Source organism: Pygoscelis adeliae, unplaced genomic scaffold, assembly GCF_000699105.1.
Source record: "Pygoscelis adeliae isolate BGI_AS28 unplaced genomic scaffold, ASM69910v1 Scaffold4, whole genome shotgun sequence".
Classification (NCBI taxonomy): Eukaryota; Metazoa; Chordata; class Aves; order Sphenisciformes; family Spheniscidae; genus Pygoscelis; species Pygoscelis adeliae.
This window is the reverse complement of record NW_008824986.1, coordinates 1,867,782-1,882,673: the sequence shown is the minus strand read 5'-3', so window position 1 is coordinate 1,882,673 and position 14,892 is coordinate 1,867,782. Positions and strand designations below refer to the sequence as shown.

General features: G+C 37.7%; 1 protein-coding gene across 1 annotated transcript in view; it reads left to right on the top strand.

Moving 5' to 3' along the window:
• The window catches only part of TET1 (tet methylcytosine dioxygenase 1), a 77,125-nt gene that overhangs the window by 23,244 nt on the left and 38,989 nt on the right, over positions 1-14,892 (top strand). Inside the window, exon 3 of the mRNA XM_009325808.1 lies at positions 232-282. Within this exon, the coding sequence (XP_009324083.1) occupies positions 232-282 (51 nt within the window). The remainder of the gene's footprint in view (positions 1-231; positions 283-14,892) is intronic.

Here is a 14,892-nt window from a genome sequence, read left to right as displayed (position 1 = left end):
CCACCGGCGAGGCCGGCTCCAGGGGGGCGGCGGGGCCTCTCCCCTCGGCCGTCTCCGGCGTCGCCGTGTGTCGGGGTGGCGGTGGAGGGGCCGCGTAGAGCCTCCGTCAGCCCTCTAAAGTGCCGCATGTAAAGCATCCTGGGTATTTAAGAAATATTGCAGTTTGATAATAAAATCGGAGGTATCTGCCTTTGTGACCACAACTTATTCTGCAATTTGATGTTTTTTTAGGTTCTAACTGAAAACAAAAGACCTCAGAGGAGGAAGCAAAGAGTTTTAAAGGTAACCGACGATTGCTTTAATATTTATCCCCTCCCATTTTAAGCAGCGTTTTCTTGTCATGTAGATTAGGAAACCAAAGGGTTAATTTCTGGGAAGCGGCGCTTTCCAGCTATTCAGGAGATTAGCTAATTTTAAAAGAACAGAACATGTTCTTTTCTTCCTCTTTCTCTCCAGCATGTTGTATACATATTTGAATCTTTCTGCACAAGTCTGCAGACCAAAAAGTTCGCTTTCCATTGCATTGAAGGTTCACTTTAATTTCCTCTGTTCCTAGTTTCATACTTCCAAAGGTAATAGTTGAATGTTGGTGGGGTTTTTAGTATACAGATTTTATGGCATCTGAAATTTAATGCGAGAAGTCAATGTTATAACGCAAACCAAATTAACAAAAGTGGAAGTTTTATGCGTACGTTACTGTAGCTTTGATTTCCTTTTTTCTTTAAACTTTAGAACACCTCAAGTGAAACTGAAAATTCTGTGAACTTACAACAGCCTTCAGTTTCACGCGGTAACATGTTTCTTCAAGACTTTTAAAATGGCTATCTTTCGTGATAACAAAAGATTGGTGTTTCAAATGGAAGTGTCTTAGTTTTTAATAACAAAATACAGACTTACTACACTCATGGCTAATGTTTTTTAAAGTAACAGGTAGCACATTGCTATTGCATCTTTAAGTTAGTCTTCAGAATCTTTTGAATAGAAGTCAGTCATTAATTCTGTTGCTTCAAACTAACGTGTTGGAGGATGGATGGTGCAAGTAAGATGGATGGAACATGTAAGATGAAGCTAAGGAAAATGTGAAAAAATATATGTTGTTAAACTTACTTTGTAGAACTATTCTCTTATACCAACTAAATGTAATGTAAGAGAGTTTAGTATTGTTTCAGTACATTAAAATTTCAGAAGTTATTGGACATAATGGATTTGATAAATGCTGAGTGTCCGTAGTGTAATTTTATTTGAAAACATCCCGATTTCTTATCAGTTTTGTCTTTACTGTTACATGTTACAGAAACTTGCTTAAAGGAGTTACAATTTTCTAAGACAGAAAAGTTAAAAGTTAAGATTAAGCAAGGAGCAAATAACCTTATTTGACTTGCAAGTATGTCCAACCTCAAGGGTCTGTCTCTTCATGTGGGAGTAGTTGTGCAAACCACCTCCCTGTATGCTAACAATAATTGTGATTGTACAAGACTAGCAAGTGCTTTTTTTCTTTCATTAAATAAATAAATCCATTAAAAAATTAGCATTTTTCATTAAGTGATGGACATGCTTTTAATTACTCATTTTAATTACTGCTGTTCTTGTAACATAGTGCATAGGTGTATTTAGAATGAACAAATGCTAAAGTTTTATGTTTTGTGCGGTTAAGTTGATGGTAGTGTGCAAAATAAGGACTATTTGTAAATGAGTCATTCAGTTTTGTAACGTGTAATTGGTATGACACCTGTTCTGTCGAAGTGTGAAAAGTCTTTTTTTTGGTGATAGGCAGATATGTTGTATTAGGCGTCTGTCTACAGTAGGGGTTCGTAGTGGGTCTTCAGATTTTTCTCTTTGAGTTCATTTTACCACTGTTTCTGATTTGGTGGCAGGGCAGGTTGCTGTGTAATATAATGCTGTCATTCCTCTCCATTCCAAAAAGCCTTCTGAAGAGGTTTTTTTTCCTTGACTCTTAAATGGAAAAGTTTGTCTGTTTTTGTGTGTGCATAGTATCATATGTTAGTCATTGGACTTGTGTTTATTTCTGGTTTGACTTTTCCTTTGCTGAATTGATTCTGCAGTGTTTCCTCTTTGGTTTTAGGTACTGTTCTTTGTGTGTTCTAGTATTTGTCTTTGTTTTGTGGTGCTGAAGTGTATTTTGTAAGAGTTTATTCACTTGCATGCACCAACTAAGGCATGGTACCCCTGAAGGCATCTCATGAAACCTCTAGGTTGGGGTTGGTGGGGTTTTCCTGTTTTTTTGGCAGGGAGGAGGGAGGTTGGTCATCTTAAGTTAGGTCTCATACCTCTGTCAGCTGCAGTAACCTTAGAAAAAGCAAAATAATTTGCAGACTTCTTTACAAGGGCATTTTTAGAAATATGACGTTCTGGTATATGACTCTAACCTGGCTTTTGTTATTGGTGAGACTGCCATGTGAGGTGGTATTGTTGTATCTATTGAATTATAACTTCAACCTTTAATTTAATGATTGGTAGTGATTGAGGGCATCTGACTAGTGACGCTTTCAAAATTTTAACAAAGTATTTCCTTTCCTCCCCCCTCTTTGTATTTTGCTTCAAATAGTATTGTAAACTTTCTTAAAGGAGGATTTGTAGTACTCTCTTCCAATAATACACAGAGTTAGTATTTCTCTAATCCTGCTAAGTTTTATAGATGTACATTTATTTACTTGGAGGGCTAGTGCTCTTTCTAATTGTGCTTCTTAGGACCAACATATTTATGAATTCTTCGGTACTGGGTGAAAGTAAGCAATGCTTTCCTGTGGAAAACAGGTTGGACAGATATAAACATTAAGGCTAAAAGTGATACATACTATTATACTGTACCTTTCATTTACTATTTGTCATTTTCCACACTTGTGTTTTAGTGCTCCTTTCTGGTTATTGTAGGAGGAGTCATTTAGGAAATTCTTCTGTGCCACAAATACTGTATTAGGTTCTCCATGTTTATTTTGAAAGAACATCTGAAATATTCATCGCTTCTAGCACGCAAATGCTCACTGAAGAAAGAGTCTTTGTGAGTTCATAGTAATGGATACTAAGGAAGGAATATACTCATGGTTTTTCTTACCATTTATATTGTGTGTTTTCCCCAGTTAAGCAGACAATTCTTTAATTTTATTCCTGATAATGGAAAATCTATATAGAAGGGATTCATACTTAAAAATTAATTCACCTGCATTTCAAAAGGCATATTATACACCCTGCTTCACTTACTATCATTTTCCTTTTAGCCACTTAGCAGTGTTCTCACTCAGTTTGGGCAGTGCAATGCACCTCTCCTTAACAGTGGGTAAATGTTTGCAGTCACGTGGGAGTTTATTAACACAGAGCTCAGAAGAATGGGACAGTTGAACAGGGAAATCTACAGTTATCAAGTATAGACAGCAGTGGCACCAGTAAGAAAACCTCCCACAGGTCAAGATACAGCTCATGAAGAAGTACAGTCCATGGTCTTTCTACTAGGTTCTGTGGAGCCAAGGCTACAGATGCTTGCTGCGTTGATGGGGATTTAAAAAAAAAAAAAAGACAAAAAAAAAAAAGAGAAAAGGGAAGAGACTGGGAGAGAGATCCAGAATAATATATGCAGTGCTAAGTGAGTATTGTAACTGCATGCACATTATTTGCTCTCTGACCAATTCTGTTTGCATGTTTATGCATAAACACTATAATGGTATTTGTGTGCGCCAGAAAAGTGTGAACGATGCCTGCTAAACTCTGTAAAATCCATTCAATTTAAGCCAAGCCAAAAGCCAGAGATGACTCAGTATCTAGAACTTTTGGGTTGGTTATAAACATCATATTAGGAACCAGTAAAAGTTTCATTTCCATCAAAACTGCAAATATACACTTGAGCACTCTCTTTAATTTTTCTCCTCCACACGTACAAAGCATAGTCTTTCTTATCAAAAACAACTTTAAAATATAAAGTTGGTTTGGCAGACCTGCTGTTGGCCTTTTTACGATGCAGTTTTAGTTTTGCTGCTCAAAGAAATTAAAAATACACTTTTTTTTGTCAAGCTCATATATGTGTTAACAGGAGTTAAGGGAAGTAACTGCTTATGTTCATGATAATGCTTTGAGTGAGCATGGATTGAACTGATTTTGAACATTTATTCTAAATGATGGTGTATGTTTTTAGTGCTAAATATCTGCCAGAATATTTAGCTGGAAGAAATTAAATTTTACTACTTTTTTTCCCCCCTTTAAAATAAGATATGAGCAAGTCAATGGGTGGAAATGCACTGCAGTGGAATTTTATAAAGGAAGAAGACAGAATGGTGTAATATGAGTTGGAAAGGATGTTGTCCAGAAAATACTCATCTTATTCTTTGTGTCTTTTAAAGGGACGTTATCACCTTGGAATGTATTCCTTCAGTAAATACCAATTAAAATTGCTTTGAGTACCGGTTGAAAGTGTCTGCCTATTTCTTATGTGCCTTTTTGCTCCCTTTTTTTGATAGAGCTTACTTTTGGTATGTGAGTGGCCTACACAAATTAGTTAACTTTTATTTTTAAAAATAAATAAGTAACTTAGCTGTTAACTCAGTTTAAAAAAATCTAGGTGTCATTTTTTGAAAGAAATGTTCTTCTAATTTTGATCTTTTTCAAGCTGGATGTGTGTCTGTCTAAATGGGATTACATTTTTTTTTGCTCTTCATAGGCTCATGCACCTCACTTGATGTGTGCAGGCGTGATTACGGTTGTACTTCAGTAGCACACTTCCACATGCAGCCTTTCCAGCACTTCCACATGAATGCACTCGTGAACATATGAAGCACTTCCATATTTTGTTTGTACAGTACTGCTAAGACTACTCATGTATGTAGACATTTTTTGAATGGAGGCCTAACAAAGAAGGCCTTTGTAAATAGTCTGTAAATTATTAATCTTACTCTAGTAATTTTCTAATTGTTATCATCTTATTCTTTGTGTCTTTTAAAGGGACGTTATCACCTTGGAATGTATTCCTTCAGTAAATACCAATTAAAATTGCTTTGAGTACCGGTTGAAAGTGTCTGCCTATTTCTTATGTGCCTTTTTGCTCCCTTTTTTTGATAGAGCTTACTTTTGGTATGTGAGTGGCCTACACAAATTAGTTAACTTTTATTTTTAAAAATAAATAAGTAACTTAGCTGTTAACTCAGTTTAAAAAAATCTAGGTGTCATTTTTTGAAAGAAATGTTCTTCTAATTTTGATCTTTTTCAAGCTGGATGTGTGTCTGTCTAAATTGGGATTACATTTTTTTTTGCTCTTCATAGGCTCATGCACCTCACTTGATGTGTGCAGGCGTGATTACGGTTGTACTTCAGTAGCACACTTCCACATGCAGCCTTTCCAGCACTTCCACATGAATGCACTCGTGAACATATGAAGCACTTCCATATTTTGTTTGTACAGTACTGCTAAGACTACTCATGTATGTAGACATTTTTTGAATGGAGGCCTAACAAAGAAGGCCTTTGTAAATAGTCTGTAAATTATTAATCTTACTCTAGTAATTTTCTAATTGTTAATTTTTCCAGCCAGTTTCTGGGGAAGTTGAAGCCTGTCCCTTGTGGACTTTTTCCTGTGGTGCAGAGTGAGCTGGGTAGAACGCAGAGACACTGTCCTTCCCTTGCTCCCCTGTTCCTGCAGAGCACCCTTACGTCAGTGCTGCTCCCTTTCCCATCCACCTCTTTCTCGGGACCCCTGCGCTGCTTGCCTAGCAGCACTATCACGCTACTCTTGGACCCTGCAACCCAACTCCCCAAAATGTCAAAGGAAGAAAGGGTCATTGCCCTTTAAGAGGAGGACAGGGAGGAGTAGGGTTTTCCATTTAACTCATTTGTTGCTGTAGCAGAGCAGTTGTGAGGATAGTGCCGCTCCTCCTCAGGGAATGGTGGAGGCAGAGGCACAATGAGGCTGGGAAGTGTTGAGTAAGGCGAGGCTGAACCTAGTGATTACAGTGGCTTTGGAGGGCTTTTGCACGTTTTGAATCACTTTCTTTGTAGATCTTGACTCACCGTGTGTTTTAGTGCAGTGCTGGGTCTTCCACTTTAGTGGATTTAGAGGTGGAGCTTCTTAAAAAGGTAGAAAATGTGTTTGTGATCAAAAATGTCATAAAATAATCAGTAAAAGTAACATACTTTTCCCTTTGTGGGAAGGAAGGAAAATGTACATGTGTAGCTGAAGGTTGGATGCATAGGTATATTGATACATTGCTTAGGTGTTCTTAGTGAAGTTACAGTATTATTAAATAAATACTGGTTTCCTCTTCCAGGTATGTAGTTTTGTTGATGATATTTGTATTTACTACTAAATTATGAGTTTTATTGAATACTTGTGCTTGCTGTATGTAATGTAGGCATTGAAGTAATTGAGATGGCGCTGCAAATTCCAGAAATCTGTGGTCAGTGTTTGCTGTCTGTCCATACGTTTATAAATAGTATTATCTAGAAAATGTTTTGAAAATGGGCACTACTTGCTTAGCAATACGGTATCGGATTCTAAACAAGTTTGTTTATTGGTTTTAGTAACTGATGTGGGAGAAAATCAGTGAGAACCCCCAAACTTACTTCAGTGGCACCAGATTTTCACGTCTGTGGTTTTTTTCTTTCTGTGATGTTATACTGAGATTTTTTATGTTTAGCGTTACTGAGTATGAGAAAGTTACTTTAGCAGATACTACTGCAGCAAACTTTCCCATTGACATTAGTAGGAGCCTTGCCTCTGTAAAGACCAAAAGATTTCATTCCTACTAAAATAAATTTGTAATTATAGGATTTCATGTGGGAGGTAAGAAGAATCCATGCATTCTTATAAAGGTATTTTCTTTTAAAATGTAAAATACATGAAACAACCAATATCAAGAAAAAAGAAACAGGAATTACATATAGGGAACTAACAATAATCACTTTTCATTAACTTATGTAAAATTAATATATAGAATATATTTCGCTGTCCTTATTGTCCTAACAGCTTTAGTATTAAGCCTTTTCAAATATTAGGATTTTTCAAGGCTGACTTAAAATTGAGTGGTGTGTGTCTTGACACTTGACTGTGAATTCCTTTCTCAATCAGTGTTTTGTTGGTGTTGTCTGTATTGTATTATAATTTAATTGATGCTCTGTAGTAAAACTTGGCTCTATGTTTAATTTTCCTAAAATAAAGGTTTTGCTGAACTTGTGAATAAGAGGAAAAATTTCTGTGTTTAAAAATGTAAAGCATTTACTTTTGTGACAGATGGTCACGGTCTGAATTTTGCAGTAGAAACACCACTCTTGTTGCAGTGCTGCTCCAGAACAACATTGCTGTTATTCAAGTGTGCGAGTGAAAGTTGGTACTCCTGTAAAGAGGAAGTGGAAGTTACATACAGTGTAAATTCCATATTGAGCTTTATTTAAAACCATAGTTGTGCTAGCTCTGATAGAGACAGAAGAGAAAATAATTTGCCATTTTTTAGGCTTTTTTCCTCATGAGAATAAGCAAAATATAGATGCAAAATCCTGAATAGTGTTGCAGCCTTGTAGCTTGGTGGCTTAAGTGATCGGCACGACTATTTTTCTTTCGTTTATCTGAATTATCTTTAGCTGTTCCTCTAATACATGTCTATCACCAGCTTTTCTATTGCTAAAGAGTATTAGGTATTCCTTTTAGTCTTGTGGACCCTCATCAGCTTTAAAACCAGGCTAGAATATACCCATAACATAGATGTTTAAATTTGGAAAAGACTTGTGCGTGACTTGTTGCAATGTGTAGCTGGGACCTGCGCTGGTATTTCAGAGTGATGGGAAAACAGGATATATGTGTGTGAGGGCTGATAAGCATTGTTAACTTACGGTGTTGTGTGTCCTTAGCAGATCTGGTCTGAGAGCAGCTACCAGCATGTAGCAACTTGTAAATAATATAATTGGTTGTACAACAGATGGTTAGGCACTTAAACTGGGTCCTAAATTAAGGAGCTGGATATCTGCCTGGTTAGATTATAGGAATTGAAAAGTTAAGTTACCTTAGCAGTTCAGATCTTTACCGAACTGAAACTGAAGGAAAATTATTAACTTACATTAGTTTGGTTCACATATGGTAATGCCAGACAAGATCATTGTGATCGCTTGTTCTTGTCCTGAGAGGTTGGAAGACTGTATCAATTTATTTCGATTAAGCATCATGTTTTAAAAACACAGAACTTGAATTTGAAAATTCCAATGGATGAAAAGTGCATCAAAACACCTAACAAGACGCTTAAAAGATTCTTTACTCTTTCTCTGTCCCACTGCAAAAATGTGCGCCGTAGTTCCAGTCCAGACTTCTCTGGCCTTAACTAAAGTCATTGAGTCTTGTTATACTTTTGTCTGCTAGAACAAGGAGCCTTCTGTTATCAGCTTTCTTTTCCACATAGACTTAGCCTCAGTTTGTGGCTTTTCAGTTTTCTTTGGTAAATTGCAGAGAGTGAGTAGAGAGTCAGCTTGTGGCTTTCACTTCAAGATGTTTCAAGCCCTCTTCAGCATATCAATGTATTGCTTGAATTGGGAGTGCCAGAAATGGATGCTTTATTCCACTAGCAGGTGCAAAAGTGCCAAGTACAGGATAGAAAGTGACCCGTCTTTTCCTAATTATATTGTTATTTATGCACCCAAGAATCTCACTAACCCTTTTGGCCATAAAGTTGCAATAGGAGTTTCTATAGTTACTGTGCAGTTGATTATTGACCATGTTAATGTCCTCCTTAAAGTCATTGCTTTCTAAGATAGAAACCTGCATTTTGTAAATATAGTCCCACGTCTTTGTTGCTAAATACACAACTTCACCTTTAGCTGTATTGAAATGTGTGCTTGCAGCTGGCTTGCCAGTTAATTTAGGAAGCATCATGTCTGATCTTTTCAGTATTTGCTATTTTTCTATCAGTATTGATTTCACTGTTCTTTCAGGTCATTGCTAAAAATTATATATAGCTGTGATCTGTTCCCTGAAGACCCTGTTACGAACACTGTGATCATTCTCCATTTACAGTTAAGGGCCAGGCGGTACTTTCTTAATGCTATGGTGATGGTTTCGTAAATGAGTAGACCACAAGAGACATTAGCTAGGATGGATAAATTCAAAGACTGAATTTCTTTCATCTCTGCATTTGAGTTAAAGCACATTAGGGGAAGGTTGTATTAGGGAATACATATTGCTGCTGATTGTATCATTTGTCTTTTGTGGCTTAATTGAGTGCTATATTTTTCAGAGCTGCCAGCGTCTCTTTGAGTGCTCAGTTTCAGTGTTGAAGACAAATGATTGAGTAATTCAAAACACCAGTAAAAAACAAACCAAACCAAACCCAAAAAACAAACAAAACAAAAACCACCAAGCAAGATGCTTGTTTATGTTTGCTTCTGTGGCAGAAAAAGTACTGTAATGTTTGGGTTTTTTTTTCTTTCTTAACACATCCACTTCTTGGGTGTTTGTGTAGGAGAATGGGATGTCCTTCACTCTGTATTTTTTCTTGCTCCTGTTTGTAGCTTTCACAACCTAGAGCTCAGGGTTGACAGAAACAGTAATTTGAGTTTGTGGCTGACAGAACCTATTTTCAAGTAGTAATCCAATAAATACACTTCTCTGGGGGTCACCATTTTGAAGCCTTTGGGGCCAGAATTAGTATCCTGTAGTTTTTGATTTTGTTAGTAAGTGCATCCTTTAGGGTCTGATACTGTAGATCTTCTTTGTAAGTGGTCTCACTGAAGTTGTTACGCAGGGTGGGCAGGAGGACTGTGGTAATGGTGTAGGAGAGAAAATTAAGAGAACAAAGACGTAAAGACTTTAAAGCCATAATATACTAATTCCTCATGGAAAGACAAGATAAGGAACTTTTCTGGTGGGAAAGCTGCCTGGTGTTTGAAGAACATAGCAAAGAGGATATAAATGGAGATAAAAGGGAGATGAAACTGAGAAGGAGAGAGCTAAGCTGTAGCTTGGAGAGTGTTCTTTGCTGTTGTGGCTACGGATATGAAAAAAAAAAACCATCATCAACTAGAACGGACTTTCTAGCTGTTGTGAGATCCAGTGTGAAATGGTACCTGCTGTGATACTCAAGTTGGTGGCTTTGGGTGGATTTCATACTTGGGGTTCGGGGAGTTGGGAGTGAGGCGGATCCTTCCAGGAAAGCCCAGGTGTCCTGAGCGATCTCTGCCATGTGTCCCAGGTCAGGTAGCTTTCTCCAGATTTGCAGAACCTCTTGTTTCCCTGAGTTTCCATGTAAACCAGCCTCTCTGCTAAAACTTGTCTACATCATTTTGCCAAGAGTAGAGGTTATTTGCTTTGATTGCAGTAGCTTCTAAAACGCAGAATTGCTACCTGTCCTGTCCCTCAGTGCCATCTGTGAATGTTGTTCTCTTGAGGAACAAAACATCTTGTATATGCAGGCTGTGTTACATTAATAAAGGGCCACAATCTGTTTCCTTGCATGAAGACCTATAGAATATGTGCCTTACCTGAGCCGCTGTGGAATTGTGATATACTAAGAGGCTGTTTTGTGTCCATGGTTGTTATGCAAGTGTGGTGGTAACTGCGTTATGCCTCTGGTGAGGTTCATGGGAATATGCCCCTGCTTGCAGCATGGCCCCTACTCAGCTGTTCTCCTCTCTCTGCTGGTGGCCTGCTCGGAAACCCTGCTCAGGCTGCAGCCTTGGGCAGTAACTTACAGCGCATTGCTGTTGTCTGCATCACGGTAGTCAAACACGCGTGGTCTTAAATAGACGTTTATCCTTAAATGTATTATTGTATCTGCATTTATTTTGGAATGCAAAAAAACTTGGCTGTACTTAGAAGGTGGCCTATACTTTCCGTGGCATCCTGCCTTACATTCGTCTCTGTTCTAACCAGTGCATGGCTTTCTACATAGCACTCAGCATAAGCAACTGTTTCTCCACACCTGTGCTTTGTCTCCCTATCCCCTGTCCTGTCCATATCTTATCTCCTTATCCCTGTATGTTGGTCCTTACAGTGCAGGCCCTGGATTCCGCTGAATTTCTGCATGTCCTGGGGAATAGATGCTAGAGAGTAGGAATAAATTGCATAGGAGTAAATTGCTGCTGGTCAGCTGGCTGGTGCTTTCATATCTCTTGGTGAAGCAGTGACATCTGACAGTTGGACCATGAATAAAACACCCTGTTCAAATGTTAGATGAAGTATGTTTGGGTTTTTTTCCAAACAGTTTTTCTGAAAGAAAACTTCTGTTGTGGTATTTGAGCTCTGAGGAGCTGCCAGCTCTGTGCCAACGTGGAAGGGCCTGTGGGGCTGGCTACGTGGCTTTATACACTGTGACAGGATCCAAACTTACCCATTGCACTGCAATGCAAAAGAGATGCAAAGTGCAAGCACTTCTCACCCGCTCATCTGTTTATGTTGATGAATGTTGTGGCCTGAGAAGAACTGCCTTTCAGGTCATTCTGGTTATTGGCACAAGCTAGGAGGTGCAAGTATTTTTTTTATCTGTTGGGTACTGTGCTCTTGTGGGGACCTGGGCAGAATTCTATAGGGAGGGCTAGTTAAGGGGACTTGGCATTGTTTATTGTGTAACTTGTCAGGGCTTGCTCGTAGAGCCATTTTGTCAGTAGTTGATCTGGGCATCATCTGTTATTTCTGGTTTATGGGAGTCATTGTTTCTGGTTGTGTCCTTTAGTACAATATGTGTTGTCACCACCTATAGCGGTTTGAAACAAGAGACATAAACCTATGGCTTCTGTTGTACAGAAGATGTGGAAATGTCTTTAGGGTCGCTTTAGCATTGTATTTTGATTGTGAACTGGTGAACTCTCTGCGTTACCTCAGAGGCCTCTTGTGTTAAAAGAAAAGTTAATATTAAAGTCTGACCCTTTTCAGACTGGTGAAATGATTTGCTGTAACTGGCTTTTCATATGTGCTGGAAGCATTAGCTCATGGAGTGAATTTTGTGTGTGTGTGTATATAAGAGATAACATCTGGTTGAAGTTTAAGTAATACAGTAACGGCTACAGCAGACTGTACTCTATGGTTCCTGTCCTAATAGCACTAACTACTGCAGAGTCTAAGCTTGAGCATGATTTGTTAGTATTTTATGTCTCTAGATAGAGTAGTGCTGTCCTTAATGAGGAAGGGAGGAAATTACTTTTATCGATCCAGTTTATTCTTCAGCTTTTCATTACACTTGTATAAAGGATTTGGAAATCAATCAGATCAGACATGTGCTTAACTTCCATGAATTTTAAGACTCTTGCTTGGAATTGTAGTATCCTTGTCTGTAGCTTTCGCTACATTTTTTTTTTTAGTCCTGATTTAGGACTTGAAGATACATTGCTCCTAGTTTGTTCATCTGCAAAAGGTTTTTGCTGAGCTATTACTTTTGGTCTCCCAGACTTACATTAAGGAGAAGTATCAAATGACCTCTGCCCCGCTAGTATGTCTGCATTTCTTTATGTTGGGAAACAATAACTTCACATATTAAACAAAAGGCCCCTGGAAAGTCTGGTAAGAGAGGAAAAAGGTTATTTTTTAGGATTCATTGCAGTTCAGTAACAGAAGAAAGAAAGCAACGTAGTGCTCAAAAGGAAGAGGGTTTGATTTAAAAAAAAAAAAGTCCAATTTTATGATAATATTTATTCGTTGTGTGGAAAAATAAAATATGAACCAAATCATGCCAATGATATGATTCATCTGGTTCTTCTTCATTGCATGTGGGCAGCTTCCAGTAATGTGAGTGGAAATTGTGATGTATGAGGAATAATTTTATTTTAAAAGTAATCCCATTTTACTGCTGAGATCACTGCGGTCTTTGGGGACACAGCACTGCACCTGTGCACTACTGGCAGACTAGGGAATATCCTCAGTATTTTTTAGTGTAGCAATGCTTTTTGGTCAGATGAAAGTATTTTATTGAGGAACAACATAGTTAAGAGAAGTGTGATGACATTTTTGCACTTTGAGTGCTGTCAGTGTCAGATCTTCTCATCTCTGCTGATCATGGATGAACTCTCCTCCTTCCCCCCACCTCTCATCGCTCTCAATTTACCAGACTTAGATTTTTTTTTTTTAAATGTAGTGAGTGACACCCTCTTAAAAATGAAGGGAATACAAAAATGTGTTGTCATGTTGAAAATGTACAAATGCTGGGGAATTATTTTAATCTATTTGCTTCTATCTCCTCAGCCTCCTAATTGTCTAATTAAATAATTTTTAATAACAATTTTACATAGTTGGGACAACTTTTGGACTGATAGAGATCTTAAGGTATACTTTCGCTGAAGAAAAAACAGCAATTTCATATCGTAGTTCTTTCTGAAGTTAAATTAGGGTAATTGAAATTCAGCTTTTGCACAGGTATAGAATTGTGGGTTTTTACTTTTCCATGGTGGACGCTTAAAATATTTTCTGGTACGGTTGCAGAGGCCTGTGTAATGCATTTACCCCTGCTAACAATAGAGCTGCTTAACTGCTTTTGTGGATCCCTTAGAAACTGCTCAGTGATCCCCTGAGTCTGTGGATCATTGATTGAAAATCACCAGGATCCAGAGGAGTTCAGGCTCACAGACCATTAGTCAGCATCTGTGTGTAATGAAAAAGCATTAAATAAGGTATCTTTCTTTCTTAATGTGATTTCCATTGGTTTGACTTAGCTGTGTAGGTGCTGGACATATTTTTACATAGCATTTCCATGAGAATTTATGATGCCTCTCATAATATCTAGGGCATGCTATGGCTTCCCGGTTTTGTGTGTTATCAGTCGGGAATCATTTGTGAAGTGAACACTGGGCTCCAGATGGAGCTGGGTCCGTATACCTTGTTTTGCCTGGGGGTTTCTGGCAATTCCATCTCGATGGTTATGATTAATCATAAATCGATTTTGCATTTGTTCTTCTGAGTTATTTTCTCGGAGAAGTCCATGCACTTCAGTTGGTATGACCGCAAAACCATGTCTGATTTAACTGAATGTTTTATATTAAACTGGGTGCTATTTTCTGGGAACTGCTAGGGGGTACTGTGCTAACGTATGGTTAATTAACCAGTTGTATTGCTTATATCTGATTTGAAAAGCAATACTGGTTTTCTTGTTAAGTAGAGCTTAAGGCTGCAAATTATTTAAATAACTCTTAGATTAAGTACCAGCACTGTCTGTTGTGACTTAAAATTATTTTTTAAAAGAAAATCTAATATAAATAGAAATAAAATTTGATTAACATAATAAAAATTGGATTCCTGCCTTTATTGCTGTTTCTGCCTGAGTTCTTCCTTTTTTTTTTTTTTTTTTAACTTAAATTGCGTAACTCCTTACTTCATATCCATAATACTATCATAAGGCCCATATACATATTCTTCCCAGGACACAGTATTCTGACTCTGTCTAGATTTTGACATTGCTTCAACCACGTGAATTGATTAATATCAGTGAAGATGAATATATTTAACCAAATATTAGAATTTAGAGTTTACTAAATACTGTTAAGGATAGCTTACATGAGAGGCTGTTCAGAAACCTGGAAGTTACCATCTAAATATAGAAGCTAAACACAGTGATTAGAGGGTAACTTTCAGGTGAGCTAATGTTAATTGGCTTACTCTCCATTTCAGCTTAGGTTTTGTCATGTTTTAAGGACTTGAAACTAAGCCTGAAACCCAGCCGTTCTTGCTAGAGTGTCCAACCAAGTGTTGTATCAGTTTGTTGGTCTAGCCAAATCGGTATAATTATACTAAATTACTACTAAACTTTCTGTGGTACAAGCCTTTAGATTTCAGTCCTGCTTTGAACTCAAGAGAGACTTTCATCTGCTTATGCAAATTCATTAAAAATGGAATCCTTAGATGTGATACTAAATGTTAACATCCTTTATCTGTTCATTTCTTTAGTGTCCCACCACCACCACATGCACACACTTTCTTCCCCTGCCCCTCCC